This window comes from Leiobunum rupestre, chromosome 7, assembly GCF_980474605.1.
Source record: "Leiobunum rupestre chromosome 7, qqLeiRupe1.1.hap1, whole genome shotgun sequence".
NCBI lineage: Eukaryota > Metazoa > Arthropoda > Arachnida > Opiliones > Sclerosomatidae > Leiobunum > Leiobunum rupestre.
Window position 1 is genome coordinate 49511018 of NC_143390.1, and position 19054 is coordinate 49530071.

At 37.9% G+C, this 19054-nt stretch overlaps 3 protein-coding genes across 8 annotated transcripts; 2 read left to right on the forward strand and 1 right to left on the reverse strand.

Moving 5' to 3' along the window:
- Positions 1–2651: 2651 nt before the first annotated feature.
- Marcal1 (SWI/SNF-related matrix-associated actin-dependent regulator of chromatin subfamily A-like protein 1) lies at positions 2652–5290 on the forward strand. 4 transcript variants are annotated; one of them, XM_090181506.1, is made up of 4 exons: positions 2652–3016; positions 3071–3666; positions 3745–3868; positions 4066–5290. In XM_090181506.1, exons 1-4 carry the CDS (start codon positions 2818–2820, stop codon positions 5238–5240), a joined length of 2094 nt encoding a protein of 697 aa, XP_090037632.1. In that variant the 5' UTR covers positions 2652–2817; the 3' UTR covers positions 5241–5290. The 4 variants fall into 4 exon arrangements, with proteins under 4 accessions (XP_090037632.1, XP_090037633.1, XP_090037634.1 ...); XM_090181507.1 differs by having other exon boundaries at positions 2652–2989; positions 3050–3666; XM_090181508.1 differs by having other exon boundaries at positions 2652–2989.
- A 58-nt stretch (positions 5291–5348) lies between these two features.
- Positions 5349–8134, reverse strand: LOC149936637 (DNA polymerase lambda-like). 3 transcript variants are annotated; one of them, XM_090181511.1, is made up of 7 exons: positions 7786–7884; positions 7577–7706; positions 7337–7519; positions 6967–7275; positions 5963–6131; positions 5644–5903; positions 5349–5580 (listed from the first exon to the last, which is right to left on the reverse strand). In XM_090181511.1, the coding sequence occupies exons 3-7, from the start codon at positions 7430–7432 to the stop codon at positions 5473–5475; spliced, it is 942 nt and encodes a 313-aa protein (XP_090037637.1). In that variant the 5' UTR covers positions 7433–7519; positions 7577–7706; positions 7786–7884; the 3' UTR covers positions 5349–5472. The 3 variants fall into 3 exon arrangements, with proteins under 3 accessions (XP_090037637.1, XP_090037636.1, XP_090037635.1); XM_090181510.1 differs by having other exon boundaries at positions 5656–5903; positions 7577–8134; XM_090181509.1 differs by having other exon boundaries at positions 7577–8129.
- Positions 8135–13445: 5311 nt separating this feature from the next.
- LOC149936638 (uncharacterized) lies at positions 13446–14948 on the forward strand. The gene is made up of 6 exons (XM_090180974.1): positions 13446–13558; positions 13694–13924; positions 13992–14087; positions 14156–14253; positions 14317–14584; positions 14655–14948. Exons 1-6 carry the CDS (start codon positions 13502–13504, stop codon positions 14802–14804), a joined length of 900 nt encoding a protein of 299 aa, XP_090037100.1. The 5' UTR covers positions 13446–13501; the 3' UTR covers positions 14805–14948.
- Positions 14949–19054: the final 4106 nt, after the last annotated feature.

The following is a 19054-nucleotide window of genomic DNA, read 5'->3' on the forward strand; positions in this document are numbered from 1 at the left end:
TTGAATTGATCGAATTTGACCAATAGGAAGTCGAGGAACTGTTGTTCAAAATCACAAAGGTCGTTAAAATGAAAATTGAAAGAAAACGCACATAACTCGAAACCCATTCGTGTTACATCGAAATTTTCTAGACAAACTCATTATGGTGGGAGTTTTTCAAGTTTGTAAAATTGGATGACGTTGAAGACATGGTTCAAGGTCATTGAAATTTTTACACTAAAGACCCTCAATCTTGATGAGGATGTGTAGCAAATTTCAGTACTCTAACACGAGTATCTTTAGAGTTATCAGCTCCGGAACCTCGCTTTCGACACGTTATCAACTTAACGACCTTCTTGTTTTTCATCTAGCATTGGTCAAATTCGATCAGGTCAAACCTACTTGTACTTAAAAAGTCACGTTGAACACTTTTCTAATTGGAACCAACTTTCTAAAACTTACGGTTAATTCTCGAGTTAGTTTTTGGATGACCTTGAAGACATGGTTCAAGGACATCGACATTTTCGCAGTAGGTTTCCCCCTACATCTTGTATACGACTTCAAGATTTCAAAATCGTACCTAAAACAGATTTTGAGGTATTCGACCTGGTTCATTTTTTAGTGGACACCCTGTACAAGTCATGTGATTTTGGCCATTTTTTGAAAATTTTAAATAGCCATATTTTTAAACACGTTTGGGATAATTGAATAAAACTTTGTATTTTCTTTGAAATCCCAAGACACTATCTATATGCAAAATTCCATCAAAATCCGAGAGGGATTTGAGTGTGCCGATTTCACATGGAATGCCCCCCCCCCCCGGAACACTACTTCGTGTTTTAGCTCTTGAATCTCCACCTAAATTTTATTTTCTTTATACTATCTCGTTCTCTCATTGGGTACGTTCAGTAACTTTCAACGAAAAAAACATGGATTTATATTTTCCACCGATGAGCTTTTTCGTCATAATGACGTCTTAAGTTGCTGAACGCTTTTATTCAGTCATCGATGTATTTTTACAATGGCGTTGAATTTATAGTAGTTTTACGTCAGTAATGACGTCAGTCATCGGAAAAACCGGCTCTTGAAGCCGATGACTTGGGTGAGCAACAGATGACTATCGTGACATCAAAACCGGAAACGCGAAAAAGCGTACAGTGAGGGTACGTTCAACACCGAGGACACCGGTTAGCAATCACTGACACCTGTTTTCTCTTGTACGCTTTTTCGCGTTTCCGGTTTTGACGTCACGATAGTCATCGGTTACTCACCGAAGTCATCGGCTGGAACAGTCGGTTTTTACGATGACTGACGTAATTTTAAAACTACTATAAATTCAACGCCATTTTAAAAAAAACATCGATGACTGAATAAAAGCGTTCAGCCACGGCCAACTTTGATCACGTGCTGTTCGCGCTACAGCGGCCAAGGAGGATAGGAAGGAAGGTGAAGTAGGAGGGATGAACGCGCCAGAATCCTTGTAAGAAGCTTAGCGCGCGCTCGGCGGGAAAATTTCGGAAAAATGGCGGCAAAACGTAGCGTAGCGGCCGCAATCTTGCCGCCATTTTCCCGCCGAGCGCGTGCTAAGCTTCTTACAAGGATTCTGGCTCGTTCATCCCTCCTACTTCACCTCCCTTCCTATCCTCCTGGCAGAGGCCAACACATTCGTCGAAATTCCGCGAGCAAGGATTTTCCCCCTATAAACTCTACTATTATCGCCACGCTCGGTTGTTATATTGACTTCAATCAGGGGCGTAGGAACGTTCTAGAAGTTGGAGGGGGCAAAGAGAAACAAAAAGGGGTCTGGAGAATGGTTTTGAATTTTTAATGGAGTGTAGCTTCTCCGAATGCATGTGTACTTTTTACTATAATGTAAATGGGCGGGAAAAGACTGAAATTTAAACACAGTTGAGGTTCGATAAGCTTTATATGCTTTTAAAATGATAATTTGAGCCTTTTGAAGATTTCAACTGACCAAAAAGTTGGAGGGGGCAATAACATTAGTTGCCCCTCCCAGCAAAATTCTAGGGAGGGGCATTGCCCCCCTTGCCCCTCCCGGTTCCTACACCACTGACTTCAATGTAAAAACTATTCTAAAAATAATAATCCACTAGGGGCGCTCACGTCATACACATCTTTTGCTCATAGGTTAACACAGAAACGTTAACGAATGAGATGGCCGCTGTAGCGCGAGAGATCAAAGTTGGCCGTGGTTCAGCTTACGACGTCATTATGACGAAAAAGCTCATCGGTTCAGTAGAGCTCATCGAGTAAACAAATCCATCGGGTTTTTTTCCCGTTGACAGTTACTAGGGTACCTAGGAATCCGATGTCAGCGATTACAAATCGGTGAGTCCGATCACTCCGGTGAGCGCTGCTGAACGTACCCATTGTACCCTGATAATATCTAATATATTTGTTCAACTACATAAATTTTCTCTTTATTGTTTTAACTATTCTTTGATGTCACTGTATAATCTTCACTAACCTCACTGTAGGGCTGCACAAAAGATAAGTATAGCTTGACAACCTGTATATTGTTCTTAAATAAATAAAGCGTATTTTACCACTCTTTAATTAATTAAATAAATAAATATTAGTAAAAAAATTATACTTCCCGCGTCAACTCATTTAGCAGACAACACCATTACGAATTTTCTATTGGATTAAAAATTTAAACCGAGGTTTGGGCGTAGATATACGCGTGAATGCGCTGTGAAGAGCCTCTAGCCATTAGCCAATCATAGAGCTTTTCCAAACAGCGCCAAATAACGAAATAATTATTTTCTTAGTAGTTTCTCTAAATTTCTTTACAAGAGAAGTTCTAACTTCTAAGAAATGGATCAACCAAAACCTTCCGTTTTAACCGAGGAACAACGAAAAAGGATTGAAGAAAATCGAAAGAAAGCGCTAGAAAAGAAGAAAAGTAAAGGATTAAGCCTTGGAAATTCAAATGGGTTGCAAAAAAACTCTGTATCAGCCGCACACAACTGTAACACGTATAACAAAAGTGAAAGTCTTAAACTTACAAATTTATGTAAGTCCCATAATTCAACTGTGACTGTTTCAGCAAATAATGTGCCTGTTTCAGCAAATAATGTGCCAAAACCAATTTCCTTACAAGCAAGTGCTAGCGTAAAACCGACATTTACGGGAAATGCGAAATTCCGGCCCAACAACAATACTAAAATAGATGTTGGAACCTTTTTTGGAGCCACAGAAAAACGTTTGCATGCATCATTTAGTTTGATATCCAGGAAAAGGTTCAAAGTGTTTGTTCCCTACAATGTTCAAGTATTAGATACTTTTAAAACCATTCCAAGTAGAACTTATGAAATGCAGGACAAAACTTGGAATTTTGCTATCGAAGATCATGATAAGCTGGTGAAAGCACTTACCGAGATCAGTCCCATTGTCTCATTTTCTCCTTTGCCTTTGGGTGTTTTGAAGATTTTCCAAAATGCGCCCACAGAACACAAAATCAAAGAAGCAGATATATCGATGTTAGATACAAAATTAAAGGAATCCTTGTTGCCTTTTCAAAAGACTGGCGTATATTTTGGGATTAATCATGGTGGTCGAGTCTTAATTGCTGATGATATGGGGCTTGGTAAAACAATAGAATCAATTGCCATTGCCTCATATTACATAAAGGAATGGCCACTATTAGTAGTGTGCCCTTCTTCGGTAAGAAATTAAAAAACTTGCTGATGTATTTGTAGGTACCTGAGAGTTAATAATAAATTTATTTTTTTTATTTTCCAGGTTCGGTACTCGTGGTTGGAAGCGTTTCATACCTGGTTACCCTCATTACGAAAGTCAGATGTCATTATGGTCAATAATATGAAATCATCCATGGATTTTGGAAAAGTTGTAATTATGAGCTACGGTAAGTTTTCTTTCTAGTGTATCTCTAACCAGCACTTTAACTCGAGGGGCCCGATATTTTAATATAGTGCGAAAGATTTAAAAACTGATAATCAAATTGAGATTTTTATGATTTTCTTGACGATTTACTGGATTTTTGAATTCTTAACCAATCTTCCAAATTTCAGGATTTTTGTTTTAAAGATTTCTTTAATATAGATATTCTTGGGCGTAAAAAAGCTGAAATTGAAGCCAAAATGTTCCAAGTCATAATTTTTGATGAGAGTCATTTCCTTAAAAACTACAAAGCTGCCAGAACTAAAGCTGCCCAGAATGCTTGTAGGCATGCCAAACGAGTGTTGTTACTCTCTGGAACACCAGCTTTATCACGACCCAGTGAGCTTTATACTCAAATATGCATGGTTAAGCCTTTCCTCTTTGGAAATCTGAATGACTATGGGATCCGTTACTGCGCTGGAAAGACTACAACGTTTGGCTGGGATTTCAGTGGCTCGTCGAATATGACTGAACTTAATCTAATGTTGCAAGAAACAATAATGATCCGTCGTTTGAAATCTGAAGTAATGACTCAGTTGCCACCAAAGCGAAGGCAAGTGGTGATGTTAGATCCAAGCAAAGTTAAATTCAATAAGAAACACTTTGAAGCTTACTCGAAAGAGATGGCCAATGTTGATTTAAAAGGTATGGAGAAAAGAGGAGTACTTCTTCAATATTTCAACGATACGGGGGCGGCTAAAATTGAAGCTGTGTGTGATTATGTGAAAGATATATTGGAAGCTGACTACAAATTCCTTTGTTTTGCCCACCATAAAATTGTTCTAGACGAAATTGGTCGCATGCTTTCATTGAATAGTGTGGGTTTTATGCGAATAGATGGAACCACTCCGGCAGAAAATAGGAAACTAAACTGCGATCGGTTTCAGTTAGTAGATTCGTGCAAAGTGGCGCTTCTTAGCATAACTGCAGCCAACGCTGGCCTTAATTTAAGCTCAGCTAGTCTTGTTGTTTTTGCTGAACTGTTTTGGAACCCTGGCATTTTAACTCAAGCCGAGGACCGCGTTCACAGAATTGGTCAACAAGATTCGGTAATAATTCAATATTTAGTTGCTGAGGGTACTAGCGATGACCACATTTGGCCTATGGTACAAGAGAAACTAGAGATTTTAAGTAAAGTGGGGCTTAGCAAGGATAATTTTAAAGATTCTGATACTGTCACGTTGCCAAGGGAGGATAAAAAATCAGATGGGCAAACTACACTGGAAGATTATTTTATGATTAACGATGAAGACGATTCATTTTTAAATAATTTGAAATTCGAGGACATTTGTGAAAATATGGAACCAGCTGAGAAGAAGATGCATTTATCTACCTGAGTATTTAAAAAAGTTATATAATATATAGTATCAAAAGTGACATAATTAATTATGTCACTTTTGATAGTATCAGTATCATTTTAATTTCATCCGCGATAAAATGCAAAATTCTGCAATTTTGTAAATAATTAAACCTTTATTAGCATTTCATTAAAAATTTATAATTTTATACATAAAACATTGATAAATTATAATCTAAAAAGTGTACATATTATAGTTAAAATAGTGATATTTAAACATCCCTTTCTTCCGGAGTTCGATATTCTAAACCCAAATGATGAAAAACAGATTCTTCAGTGGGAGTGTCTAGTCTACACCCACTGTGAATCTTTTCAGTGCCCTAAATTTGATGAAAAAAACCTTTAGACCCTTCAATTTGTCTCAAAGTGAGTCTAAGACATACTTTTCTTATTACCCCAGTTGTTAGAGACTGATCTGACAGCGCCATTCCCTTTTTTCTTGCCAGTAGTCTCATGGATCTGTTGAAGTGACCCGACCCAGTGTAGGCCAATAATGCAGTGGCAAATTCTTCAGCTGGGGACACGAAAAGATCTATTCTGCGATACTTTCTGTTATCTCCTTTCAATTTGCAAACTCCCATGTACTTGCTACGTTGACCTTCTTCCTTTGAATCTGGCATGGTTAAATCATCAGTTAAAAGACCTGTAAAATAATTTAAGCTCAATTTACATTCATTACCTAAAAATGTGACACTATTTTACCATTTTCATGCAACAGCGTAACCAATCTTTTCAAAAAATTGGATTTCAGCTCTTCTTTTAAATGCGATATAAGGATATCGATATCGCCGCAAAATGACCTTCCCCTCCGAAAAGAACCACAACCAATTATTTCTAGACCCGAATGCAAAGATAAGGCAATTTCTTTCACCTAAAATTAACCAATTTTATATAATAAGTTTTGAATAAAACTGTATTGCAATAGGGGCTTCAATAAAAACCTCTCTTTTAACTTGCTAAACATACCAAAAATCTGAGGACTGGACAAAATATTTTTAGTTATTAGACCCTTCAATAAAATATCTTCAAGGAAATTGCCAAGAAGTAATATTTCCGAGAGACAGGACCTGCATGTTACTGTTTATATAGTACTTGTTGAAATAATGGAAACTTTAATAATAATCAGCTAGGCTAATATTCAAGTCACCACCTTAGGCATAAGTCATCAAGCGACAAGTGTTTCTTTTTAACCAGGTAGCTTTTTTGACATATTAAGGCTTAGCAAAAATACTGTGTTCTATTTACAGGTGAAAAGTTTCCATTAATTCAACAAGCCCAGCATTAACCATAACATGCAGGTCTGGACTCTTTTTGGTGTCTAAGGAATTTGGCTGACACCATAAGTTTGTTTTAAAAAAAGGAAAGGGGGTGGTCCTGGCTCTCTGAAATATTAGTTCTTGGCAATTTTCTTGAATATGTTTTATTTAATGGGAATATAACCTCACGTATTTGGTGTTTGCAGCTCTAGTCGCTATGGACTTTGGCTTTAGAAATGTTTGGAGCCACTGTACAAGGTAGATTTACGGGTTATATTCCCTTTAAGCGCCAATTGATTAAGAGATTAGACTGTCTAGCTAAAAAAACATCTACAATCCATACATGGCAAGGACCATATAAGTGTAGATTGTATATCCAGGATCTGTGTATTAACACTTCCTAGCAAATTGCTGAATTGGTTTTATTGAAGCGCATAATATAAATATTACAATATCCATAATTTGAGAAGCTTCCTCTCTGGGCATTTTTTCCAAAAAGTCATGGTAGTGTTTGAGGCCTATTTCTTGTTGTTTATTTAAAGTTGCTTTCTCCCTCAGATCATCCAGTGTTCTAAAACCTTGTTGCGTCCATATTTCTGCAGTTGATGGACCAGCGCCCCAAACTTGTGTGAAGAGGTTAGTGGCTTTAATTTTTTCATCTTCATTAACTTCATCTAATTTTCGTAACTGTCCACTTTCTATTATTTCTAATATTTTCAACGCTAATCTTTCTCCGACTCCTGGCAGTGCTCTTGCTTCCTGTCCATTAAAAATTTAATATTTACATTTACAAAATCAGAAATACGAGGGTTAAAGTTACCTCATATGTGGTAATTTCTCCAGGATATTTCTTCAGAGCACTAATAGCTTTAGTGTAACCGTATTCGCGCCAATGATCTTTGGTATTTTTGTACATTTCAGATAAAATCTCCAGTTTGTCAGTAATGTGCTTATTGAAATTGTGTTTTTCTACGGAAGGTTTAGAGCATGCAAAACCCGAAACCTACAAGAAAAACGCAAGATTATAATCAGATAGTTTAATATTTCATTCTAAATATACTTTAATCTCCCTAGGGCTTTGATGAGTAGACGTAGAAACACTAGGAGTTTGCTTTGAGGTACTTGGTTCTTCCTTAGATGGTTTCAATTCATATCCCTCTGTGCTTAATAAGGCCTTATCTTTAAGGCAACTGCTTAGCCATTCAGATTTAAGAATATATACATTATTAAATAGTATTTCATCCCACTTTGATATCTTGCAAAATGTACCCCACTGAAGTGTATCATCTATTATGACATGAGTGGTATCCTTAACCAGTGATTTGGTTATTTTTCCACCAAACTTTTCAATGTTCTCAGTGAATATTTTATGTCTAAATTTCGTTATTAAACCACTTTGCAAAACGAAAACATTCAGGTCTTTGAAAATCAGTGGTAAGCATTCATGGTTTCGTGAAATTTTTGCTGATATAGTGGATGTATTACTTAATTTCCTTTTTTTCGATTTAAAATTTAAAGTACCTTCCATTGAATAGATAGTGCGCGTTTTTGATTACACGAAGGACTTATTGATGGAGATATAATTTGTGGGGGAAACTTGTTTCGAGCGCTACTTGAGTTTTTTCCCTCTTAACTGGGGAGGAGTCCGAAAAAGGGGAGAAAATTATAACCGGAAACTCTCCTCTGGCTACGCGACGCCATCTACCTGGAAATAAAAGCTAGTTTATCTGCAAACGCCGGTAAATGATTTCCTGAATCAATGTAAACAGGGCAGGAAATAAGAAATTAAAGTTATCGGACATTTGTCCAGTGACCCCCCCTTAAAAAAAATAGTAAAAAGAGTTGAAAAACAAGTTTAATATTTATTTAAAATGAGATCTATGCAAAGTTAGTTTTGATAAATATAGGAACTAATTTTTACAGGCAAGTCTTCTTCCTTTTTCTTTGAACCACTGTGTAATAGATTTTTCTGACTGAAAATCTGTTATGGAAGGACCAAAGACTATATATACGCTTCGCTCAACTTGCATACCGATTGTGGCTCCATCTCGACGCTGGTCTAAATTTTCCCCTAGCTTGAGCCCCCCCCCCCTTACTAGTGGCGCCTCTAGCCGCGGGTCCAAATATTAACCCAGCTTTTACAGTGCTACAGAGGTGTTAACAGGTTTTTCCTAGGAACATGCCTGTCTAGTAAGCGAAGCGTATATATAGTCTTTGGGAAGGACCATGTAAAATAATAGTCATACATCGACTTAAATGTTCATTAGTTATACTAGCGCGTTTATTGGTTTTATATTATTCATAATACTGAAGCCTCTTTCTGCTTCTGCATTTGAGGCTCCAACACAGTTTCCCCGGGCCATAGAAATCTCATAGGTAACTAGAATGCTGCCGCCTACGGCCGAGCTTGACGCCAGTTCGCCTTGAACCTTCAGCCAATGAGAGGCCGTAGAGTGGTTCCGCCAAGGAGGTTAATAATCCTCCTTCGTTCCGTTACTATAGCGGGAGATAGGTGACGTCATTCTCTCCGGTGACATTAAATTCTTGGCAGAACCGCTCTTTGAGCTCTGATTGGCTGAGATCTGGCGTCGTCTGCCACGGCGTTTGGGCCATTTGCCAGTTACACGGCAGCATTCTAGTTACCTATGAGATTTCTATGCCCCGGGCCGCCACTGCCCGCCAGGCGGCCATCCCTCTCTCTTTAGCACAGCCACAGCACAGACTCACAGTTACAGAATAGACTATCAAGTATCAACTTCAGTAACTCGGTACTTTCTCACATTTTTTGTAAAATAATTGTTAATATTTTAATTTTGTAGAAAAAACATTCCCAGTTTATTGAAAAAGTTATCGGACAAAATGTCCAATGATCCCCCTAACATTTTGAAAAGTTATCGGACATATGCAAAATTTATGGGACAATGTCCAGTGTCCTGTGCTTATTTCATGACCAAATAGTTTTCTTCAAATTATGCAATCGTATGGGATCAAAGATAATATAACTACGTACCCTAGGTTCGAAATCACGGCGTTTCTCGATGGTGCGTTTTCTCGTGAGGCTTTTACTGAGTTCGCGCCCGAAGTCGGAAAAATCGGGCTCCATAGCAGGGTGAGAAATAAGGAATTTCAATAGATAACCCAAGATTATATTAGTTTTCTTTCGTTTAGAAACATTTTTAGAGCTACAGGCATGATCCATTATTGTTTTAAAACAATATAACGCAAAAATATCTGGTATCTTGAAAACTGCATGTCAAAAACCACGGCGCAATTTTCACTAAAACTCTACGTTTTAACTAGATGTCGGTAGCCCTGCCAGCTCCATGGAGGCAGTTTTTTCCAACTTCCGCCGGGAACTCAGTAAGAGCCTGCGTTACGTCATGGACTAATTATAGTACTTCCATGGTTACGTGAAAGGAGCTTGATTTCGAATCTAGGGTACGTAGTTATATTATCTTTGATGGGATGCATGCAAAAAACGTGAAAATAACTGATGTCGATGATAAAATTATTTTAGCAACAATTATTTGATTAGGCCGTCCAAAGTATGAAATTTCGTCGAATTTCGACGCTTTTGAAAAAACTGAAGGCATTATTTTCTTCTATAAATTCTTTATAGACAGTTAAGGTTGGATTCTGTAATTGAGTGAATACAGTAAGCAACTAAAATATATAAAATACCTTTATGGCAATTACAACAAATAAGAAATATGTTAAAAAATACCTTTTGAATAAGTTATTCTCTGCGAATTTGCTGGTTTTTTGGGAATAATTGTGAATGACCATGTTCATGACTTTTAATTTTTAAAAAAAGGTGGTGGAAGTTGATATACCTAGCCCTAAAAATAAATTGTTTACTTCACTGCCTAATATATGTCACGTTCGCCTAGCCAGACGAGCGTTTCCAGCTACATTCTTCTCCCCTTTTTCTGACATCCCTCAGGGCACGGCCAACTTTGATTTCTCGTGCATCTCTCGCGCTACAGCGGCCATCCCATTCGTTGACGTTTCTGTGTTAACCTATGAGCAAAAGATGTGTATGACGTCAGCGCCCCTAGCGGATTATTATTTTTAGTATAGTTTTTACATTGAAGACAATATAACCACCGAGCGTGGCGCTGACCTCCTACACATTATAGTACAGTTTATAGGGGGAAAATCCTTGCTCGCGGAATTTCGACGAATGTGTTGGCCGTAGTAGCGCGAACAGCGCGTGATCAAAGTTGGCCGTGCTCAGGGAAAAGGGAAAAAACTCGCGTCGCGATCGGAAACGATTTTCCTCCACAATTTAAATCTCCAGTGCTTCTTCGTCCAGAATTATAAAATCAGGGGATAAAATATAAAATGAATTATTTTTTTTTGAGAAAGAACAAATGATGTTAGCCAGAGGCCTTAGACACCAAATCAAACAAAATATAGTTAAGAGTTAACTAATTAAAAACACAACAAAAGTAGTAGGCCACCGTTCTCATTCTTCCTTCTGCGCTTAGAATCTGATAAACTTCAACTCCAAAAAGCCCAAAATCGGTTCGCAAAACTTACCACTAAACTTAATAAACTTCCATCCCCAGCCCGCTCAAAATTTCTAAATATTCAGTCTACTGGGATAGGTACTTGTTAATTCCCAGGTTTTGTAATTTGTATTATTTGGTTTATATTTTAATTCTATTTGTGAACTACTTGGCCCCGTGCTTTACTATTTTTCTAAATCTACTTTGCATTTTTTGTTGCAATTTTCATGTATCAACACTATTTTTTCGTTCAGTTTGATTTCATTTATGTATTATTATGTTGTATCTTTTGGTATGTTTGTACTCAAGCCGAGCTCCAAGCCGGGAATTGCAAAGTTGGCACTGCATTTTACCTGAGAGTACTCTTTATTTTCGTGTTTTCACGATAAGCAGACTGATAAAAAAAACCCTGCAAATCGAGTCTTCCTGTTGTGGACATAGGCTACGTTCAGTGAAGCTTAACGGTCTTACGTTTGCGTTTTCCGTTGAAACTTTTGCTGAACGCTTTTTTTTTAGGATTGTTGTAATTTTTATAAAATATCGTCTGCTGTTCCGTCCGCAGCTAGCCTTTCCGTGTGCTGTGACGTCACGATTCCGTTTAACAACGAAGAAACCTGGGGTACGTTCAGCAGCGCTCATCGGTTTCCTACTGTACGCTTTTTCGAGTTTCCGGTTTTGGCGTCACGATAGTCATCGGTTACTCACCGAAGTCATCGGCTGGAAGAGTCGGTTTTTCCGATGACTGACGTCATTACTGACGTAAAACTACTATAAAAGCTACGTCATTTTAAAAAACATCGATGACTGAATATAAGCGTTCAGCAACTTAATTACGACGTAATTATGACGAAAAAGCTCATCGGTGGAATATATCAAATCCATCGGGTTTTTTTTTCCGTTGACCGCTACTGAACGTAGCCCTGCTCTTTCAATCGTTGAGTTTGTTGAGCTAACGTTGCCAACGTGACGTCAAAACCGGAAATTACAAAAACCGTTTAGTGAAAAATAGTTGTCAACGTTGAGACCGTTGAGCTTCAGTGAACGTAGCCCAGGTGTCGAATCAAGTTGCGTTATAGCCTCAAGCCATTTCTTTACTAAAGTCGGTCTTTTAACTAGGAATTTAAATATTAAATCATTGCTTCAGATAGATCCCTTCTATTCCTTATTTCTATACATTTACTTAATATGCATTGAATATTTTTGATTCTACCGGTATTAACACAACCTTTAACTAAAACTTTTCGACCCATTATGGTGTTAATTAAACAATTAAAATAGCCTATTAAAAATAATATTTTTACATTAATATACTTTGTCCATAGACAAATAAAAGATTATCCAGGAAAGCTATCCTTTTCAAAACGCGTCTTCTCAACGTAACCCACGACTACTAGCGCCACCTTTTGAAAAAATGGTGAAAGCGTAGAATTACGTCACTTTGGGTACAACTTACGTCACAGACTTTTTAGATAATTTTTAAACCGACGAATACCGACCGGAAAAACCAGCCGGATATTGTATCGAATTCCGGTTCATCCCCTTCCCCACCTCCAAGTGGAGGGTTACACCATTGAGTTGGGAATATTAATCTAGAGATCCAATCAAATCTGCTCCCCGCGAAACAAGTTTTTGAAAAATACGGATGTGCCGTCTGCTCTAAAATGACGAGCAAACGTTATCATATGACCCGTGGCGCCATCCATTATTTTGAAGAAAAAAAATCTTTTTGCTTGAAAACGCGTCTTATTTGAACGAACCATTGAGAGATAGACGGCGCCACGGGTAAAATGATAACGTTTTCTCGTCATTTGGGACGCCGATGGGAGCAGACGACAGTATTCTTATTTTTAAAAACTTGTTTCGCGAAATACTGAAATCCGACGTTTTGATTGGACCTCTAGATTAATATTCCCAACTCAATGGGTTAATAATAATAATAATAATAATAATAATCAGCTAGGCTAATACCCAAGGCACCACTTACATTGCGAAGACGACAATATTAGTACGGGATTGCTTTGTCTAATTAATTACTGTAGCTTCGAGACGCGTTTAGTTTGCTAAGCCTAATTCTTGGTTTCAAATTTTGCGCCAATTTCGCGCGAAATAACGTCGCCTGGAAGTAAAATCCACAAATTAGACCGATATACGTGGATTTTGCTTTCAGGCTTTAAAGATTCCCACCGCTAGAGATAGATGACAACATCGTCGAGTGATAACTTTTCAGATTTTAAGCTAAATTTTGTTCTATCAGATTTCCTCTATTTCATAGAAATCTAATAGGTATATGCCCGGCCATAGACGGCAGCTTCTTTCTCTATGATTCTAGTTACCTATGACATTTCTATGCTCCATTTGGTCCCAGCTCAATGATCCCATCTATACTAAAAAAAAAAATAATAATAATTTAATAAAGCAGACGATTTCTGATTTTGCATGTTTTGCCCCAATTTAAAACCTTAAAAGCCTCCAAAATGAGAAAACAACCACTTATTCAATCTTTTTTCAAAGTTTTATCAAACGATAAAAACGTAAGATAACATTCATTTTAAATTTAAACTTTGGTATCAAGAAACGCATGCAAGTACTAGAAGATGTTAACTGTTCCAAAGATAACATGGAAATATGTCAAATGTTTTACATAATTATAAATCTGCATGCCCTAGGAAAGTACACCGCCGTCGAAACGGCGGAAACATAGCGACGCTGGAGAGAATAATAGTGGAATGTCAAACAGTATTAGTCTATCACCTGAACAAAAGAAGGAAGTAAATGACAAGAAAATGAAGGCTAGAATCCTGTTGTACTCCAAGAAATATACTGCTCTGTCCTCAAACATTGGAGTCACGTGGTTCTCAGCTCTTGAAAATCATTTTCAAAAGGAGTTTTTTGTCAATGTATGTCTAATAATGTCCCAATTCTGTTGTTATCCAAACAAATTAATTAAGGAAATTTTCATTTCAGCTTAGTAACTTTTTAGAAACAGAACGAAGAAATCATACCATCTATCCCCCACCAGAAAATGTATTTTCCTGGACCAGAATGTGTCCTTTAGATGAGGTATGCCAATTTCTTTATGATAAAAAGGCTTTTGGCATAAAATCTAAAACTTTGGAAACACTTTTCAGATCAAAGTTGTCATTCTTGGTCAAGATCCTTATCACGGACCAAATCAAGCCCACGGTTTAGCTTTCAGTGTTTTGAAAGGAATTAAACCTCCACCTAGGTAACTGTTACACTTTTACTTTGATATAGTCTCTTTTATTAACCGGCTTTTCCCCCTCTTAAGTTTACTCAACATGTACAAAGAATTAGCCCAAGATATTGAAGGTTTTGAAATACCAAAACATGGAAATTTAAGTGGATGGGCCAGGCAAGGAGTTTTACTTTTAAATGCTTGTTTGACTGTCAGGAGTGGACAGGCAAACTCCCACAAAGATAGAGGGTGGGAAAACCTAACTGACGCAGTAATTAAACACATCAGTGATAATCTAGATCAAGTTGTCTTTCTGTTATGGGGAGCTTTCGCGCAAAAGAAAGCGGATTTAATCAATAAGGTGACTTTTAAAATAATCTTTTAATCGTTATGTTTTATGCAGCAGAGCATTTATAAATAGTCTCTTACAGAAAAAACACCACATTCTAAAGACAGTTCATCCATCTCCACTTTCAGCTTGTCGAGGATTCTTTGGCTGCAAACATTTTTCTAAAACAAATGAGTTCCTGATTAAAAATGGCGAACAGCCCATTGACTGGAAGGATCTTCCTCCGGAATAGTTAATCTCATGATGTTAACCTAGTCTTCAACTTGCTGTTTTTTTCGAAAATATTAACCTCATCTCTTTTTATACATGTTTAAACGTTAAAGCTCCCGAAGCAATGGGAAGCATGCTTTTAATAAATTTATTTTTGGTATTACAATTGATAGATTTAGTAAAAGCCAATACTTAACACCAAAACTGTATTTAACTGAAACAGGGGGTAAATAATGTTACAGTATAAACTGCAAAACGTGGTGAATAATAATTGATTTTAATTTATTTACAATATTTAATTAAAATCAATTATTCATTTTAGAGGGGGATATGTGACTGTCGCCCCCCACTGGGCACGTCGCGTACTCTGGCGTAGCAGGTTCCATACCCGGCCACCTTTTTTTTTCTCAATACAGAGTTATAGTGAAAGACAAGTTAAAACTGTTTATGTATAATTTTCTTGGTTTAACAAAGGGTATATTTATTTATATTTAGAAATTGAGAGAAATTGTTGAGACTATTTTAAGCATTGCTCTCAATCATGGATAAAAGATAAAGGAGGTGGTGTATGTGGCCTTCACACCATAATCATAAAACAAGCATTTTGTCATTAGGCGCTTCAATTAATCATCCTTCAAGGAAATCGCCAAGAAGAAATATTTCCGAGAGCCAGGACCTGCAAATCACTGTTTATATAGTGTTTTTTAAAATAATGGAAATTATTCACCTCTACAACATCTACAAATGTTCCCTTTTAACCAGGTAGCTTTTTTGACATATTGAAGCTTGGCAAAAACACAACGTTCTGTTCACAGCTGAAAAGTTTCCATTATTTCAACCAGCGCTAAATAAACAGTAACCGGCAGGTTCTGGCTCTTGGATATATTACTTCATTGTGATTTCCTTGAAGATGTGTTATTGAAGCGCCTATTGAAAATTATAAGGAACTACAAATAAACTATACAAAAATTTCAAAGTTGAAAGAGAGATCGTTAAGAATGTCGAATGTGAGGTGCGCGGAATAATAATAGTGCTTGCTCATTCAATTTAACAAAATGAAAAACACCGAATAGGACAAGGCAAACATACTGAAACGGGGAAAAGGACGTGATGAACCGTCTCAATCGTAGCACACTGGCTGTACCGACAAACAGCCTAGGACCATAGGTGAAAACGAAAAAGCAGTGTGCTAGTGGTAACTTAGAAGCCGGTCGCAATGGTGCACGCCATAGACCTTTCTATAAATTAACGTGGCCTTCTTGTTTACTGTTTTTTACTCAATTCTACAATGCTTCCCCAGCTCTCTCACTAAAGAGAGCTAATGAATTCGTACATAGGTTTGACTTCACAATTTCAAGAACAAGATGGGCAGTCGTAGCGATCTTCTGGAAAGGCCTATTAAGGACTCTAGCCTCTTGAAGGATCGGCTTTATAAAATCCCGCACCAACCGTAAACGTTCCCACGGAAGGGCGCCAAACGTCCTTAACCAGGGCCTAAGGTGGTGCCTTGGGTATTAGCCTAGCTGATTATTATTATTATTCCAGAGACCGCCTGGTTAATGGAAAAAATTTCAACACAACGCTGCGTTTTGGACGCGGTCCAGTTGTTGGAGGTGAGTATCCGACGCTGATCGAGTTATATACGATGCCGCAGTAGTCAATGGGGGAGTTGAAGGGCAACGCAAGTGACCATGCGGAGGGTAATTTAACTTTTAGATAAAAAGAACGAGTGCGCATACGCTATCTCAGGGTTCGTACAGAACCTGGATAACCTGGATAAGTCCGGGATCTGTAAAATGGAGGGAATATGCCAGGGATAAGTCAGGGATTTAAATAATTTCGTAGAAAGTTAGGGATAAGTCAGGGATTTTAGTTAGTCAACCAAACCACTCATTAACAAAGAATTTTTGACCTAAAATAATAAAAAAAATGTCAAAAAATTTAACCAAAAGGTCAGGAATATTGCCAAAAAGTGTTCAGGGATAACCTGGAAAAGTCAGGGATTTTAGATCCGAAATTTTCGTACGAACCCTGTATCTGCCATAGCCTTTCCCTCTATAAAAAAAGCAGAACCATATTTGCCGAATTTATTTGGTATAAATGCGCCTCTCACGGTTTTTATGCAAAATCCATGCATTCTTTAGTCGCGAAAATGGCCGAGGAAAGAGAAGTTTCCGAGCTTACAGAATACCGACAAATCGGATCCTTTATACAAAAGAAATGTAATAAAACAAAGTTAAATATTCTGTAGGGGTATAATGATGGGGAAATTGTTAAGGGAGACGGGATATAGGTCCAAGTGTGTGAGGTCTTGGATTTTCTTAATCCAAGGTGAGGCTAGCGGCCGAGATTTACCGCGTCCAAGGCCTAATGTTTCAACCTCCATAATTTAAAGTATTCAATTGGCAAATAATTTTATTCCAAAACATTGTATTCTTGCGGGAAGAAAGAATCTTGTGAAGTTCCACCAAAGTGAATGGGGCGTTGTTAGGCGCCTCCGAAGAGACCGTCGAGGGGTACCTCGACCGAAAACCTCCTTGTCGACGGAAGATGAACAGAGGAGGACTGAGTGGAGGCGGCCAAAATAGTGGCAATATCAACCGGCTCGGTGTACCTGTGACTACCATTAATCAACGTTATACCTTAAGGAGGGAAGGACTCATAGGTGAACCAGTTCACTCGGTCCCAGACTTGAGTGAGATACGAGTAACTATTCAGCCTATGACAGTACCCATGAATTCAAATGACGCACTCAAATGTGCTCCGAACACCAGGGAGGGGGAGGGAGTGCTATGGATATAACCAGATTACTTCGGCTTCCGTATTCGGCTGGTGCCCGAGGCCTATTGCCCATTTTCCCACCCATTAATCCGGACGCCAAAAAAAAGAATTTATTTTCAAATTCGTTTACCTTTATTTTGGTATTTACTCTTTATTTGAGAATTATAGTTCAAATTAATGCAAAAATGTATTAATACGATTAAGATTTTGACAACTTTATGTAGTTAGTCAGTAGGCCAGACTCTACAGGGTGTTTTATAGAAGTGTAGCACAAATTTACAGGCGTGTTCTTTGGGTAACAAGGAGTGAAAAGGTTATAAGAAACGTTTGCCTAAATTGAACCGTATCCGAGTAATTGGCGGTAAAAAATCGGCCTCCAGAACGTCGAAAAACGCGCAAATGTGCAGTTTCTATTATTTCTTGGACCCAATGGTTTCCTTTTTCTAAACATTAGTAAAAACTAGTATCGAAAGTGCCTATTAAAAAAAGGGAATTATTGAATTTCGTTTTCTAATTCTTCTAATGCCATAAGTAAGTACAAATTTAACACCTTTTTGTGAGGCGTTTTAAAACGTATCTAGCTCATCTTCTGATTTTTTTTTCCCCAGAATGTTAGTACACTGAACGTAGCTGGCTTGTGTAATTAATGGTCTCATTAAATAATTACCCACAAACAAATGGTTTTAGTCTACAACACATGTTCTAATAGTTTTTTGGACGGGTATGAGGCTCGAATTTGTAATAAATTGAGGGGCCTCAATAACTAAATTAACATTTCGTATCTTAAACCTGCTATGCTATGGCGTACTTCACGAATGCAGAATATGCCGATACGCATCTTAGATATGGACTCACTCAGGGAAACGCGGTGGAAGCGCGGCGCTTGTATCAGGAGCACTTTCCTCAAAGACAGCTTGAGGAAAACGTGCACGGCGGTTGACAGACGCTTAAGAGAAACTGAAAAGATACAACCTACGGGACCTGCTACTACAGAAGGAGACCTTCCAGAAGACTTTGGAGGAACAAGTACTTTATTATCTCCAAAGATGATCTTACGAAGTTGGACGTCAATTGCGAGTCAACCATGTACTTGTCTGGCGTATCCTTCGAGGACACCAGTATCACCCATTCCATTTACAATTACAAAAGGTTCAATCTTTAAATGAGGCCGATTATCCAAGACGAGTCGAATTTTGTCAGTGGTTTCAGGAGCAGACTAACGACGTCAATAGGTTAAGTACGCTCCTAGTTTCTGTCTAGGTTAATTTTTCCGGTTACATAATCGTCATGAGTGGCAGCAAGAAAATTCCGACCATTTATTTGTACATTATTTTCTACCACCCAGACTAACTGGTGAGTCGTACTTAACCTTCCTACAAGACACTTTACCAGAGCTACTTGAAGATGTACCGCTAGCAGTAAGACAACGAATGTGGTTTATGAAAAATGGAGCACCCCCTCATTTTAGCTTTCGGGCTAGAGCTCATCTTG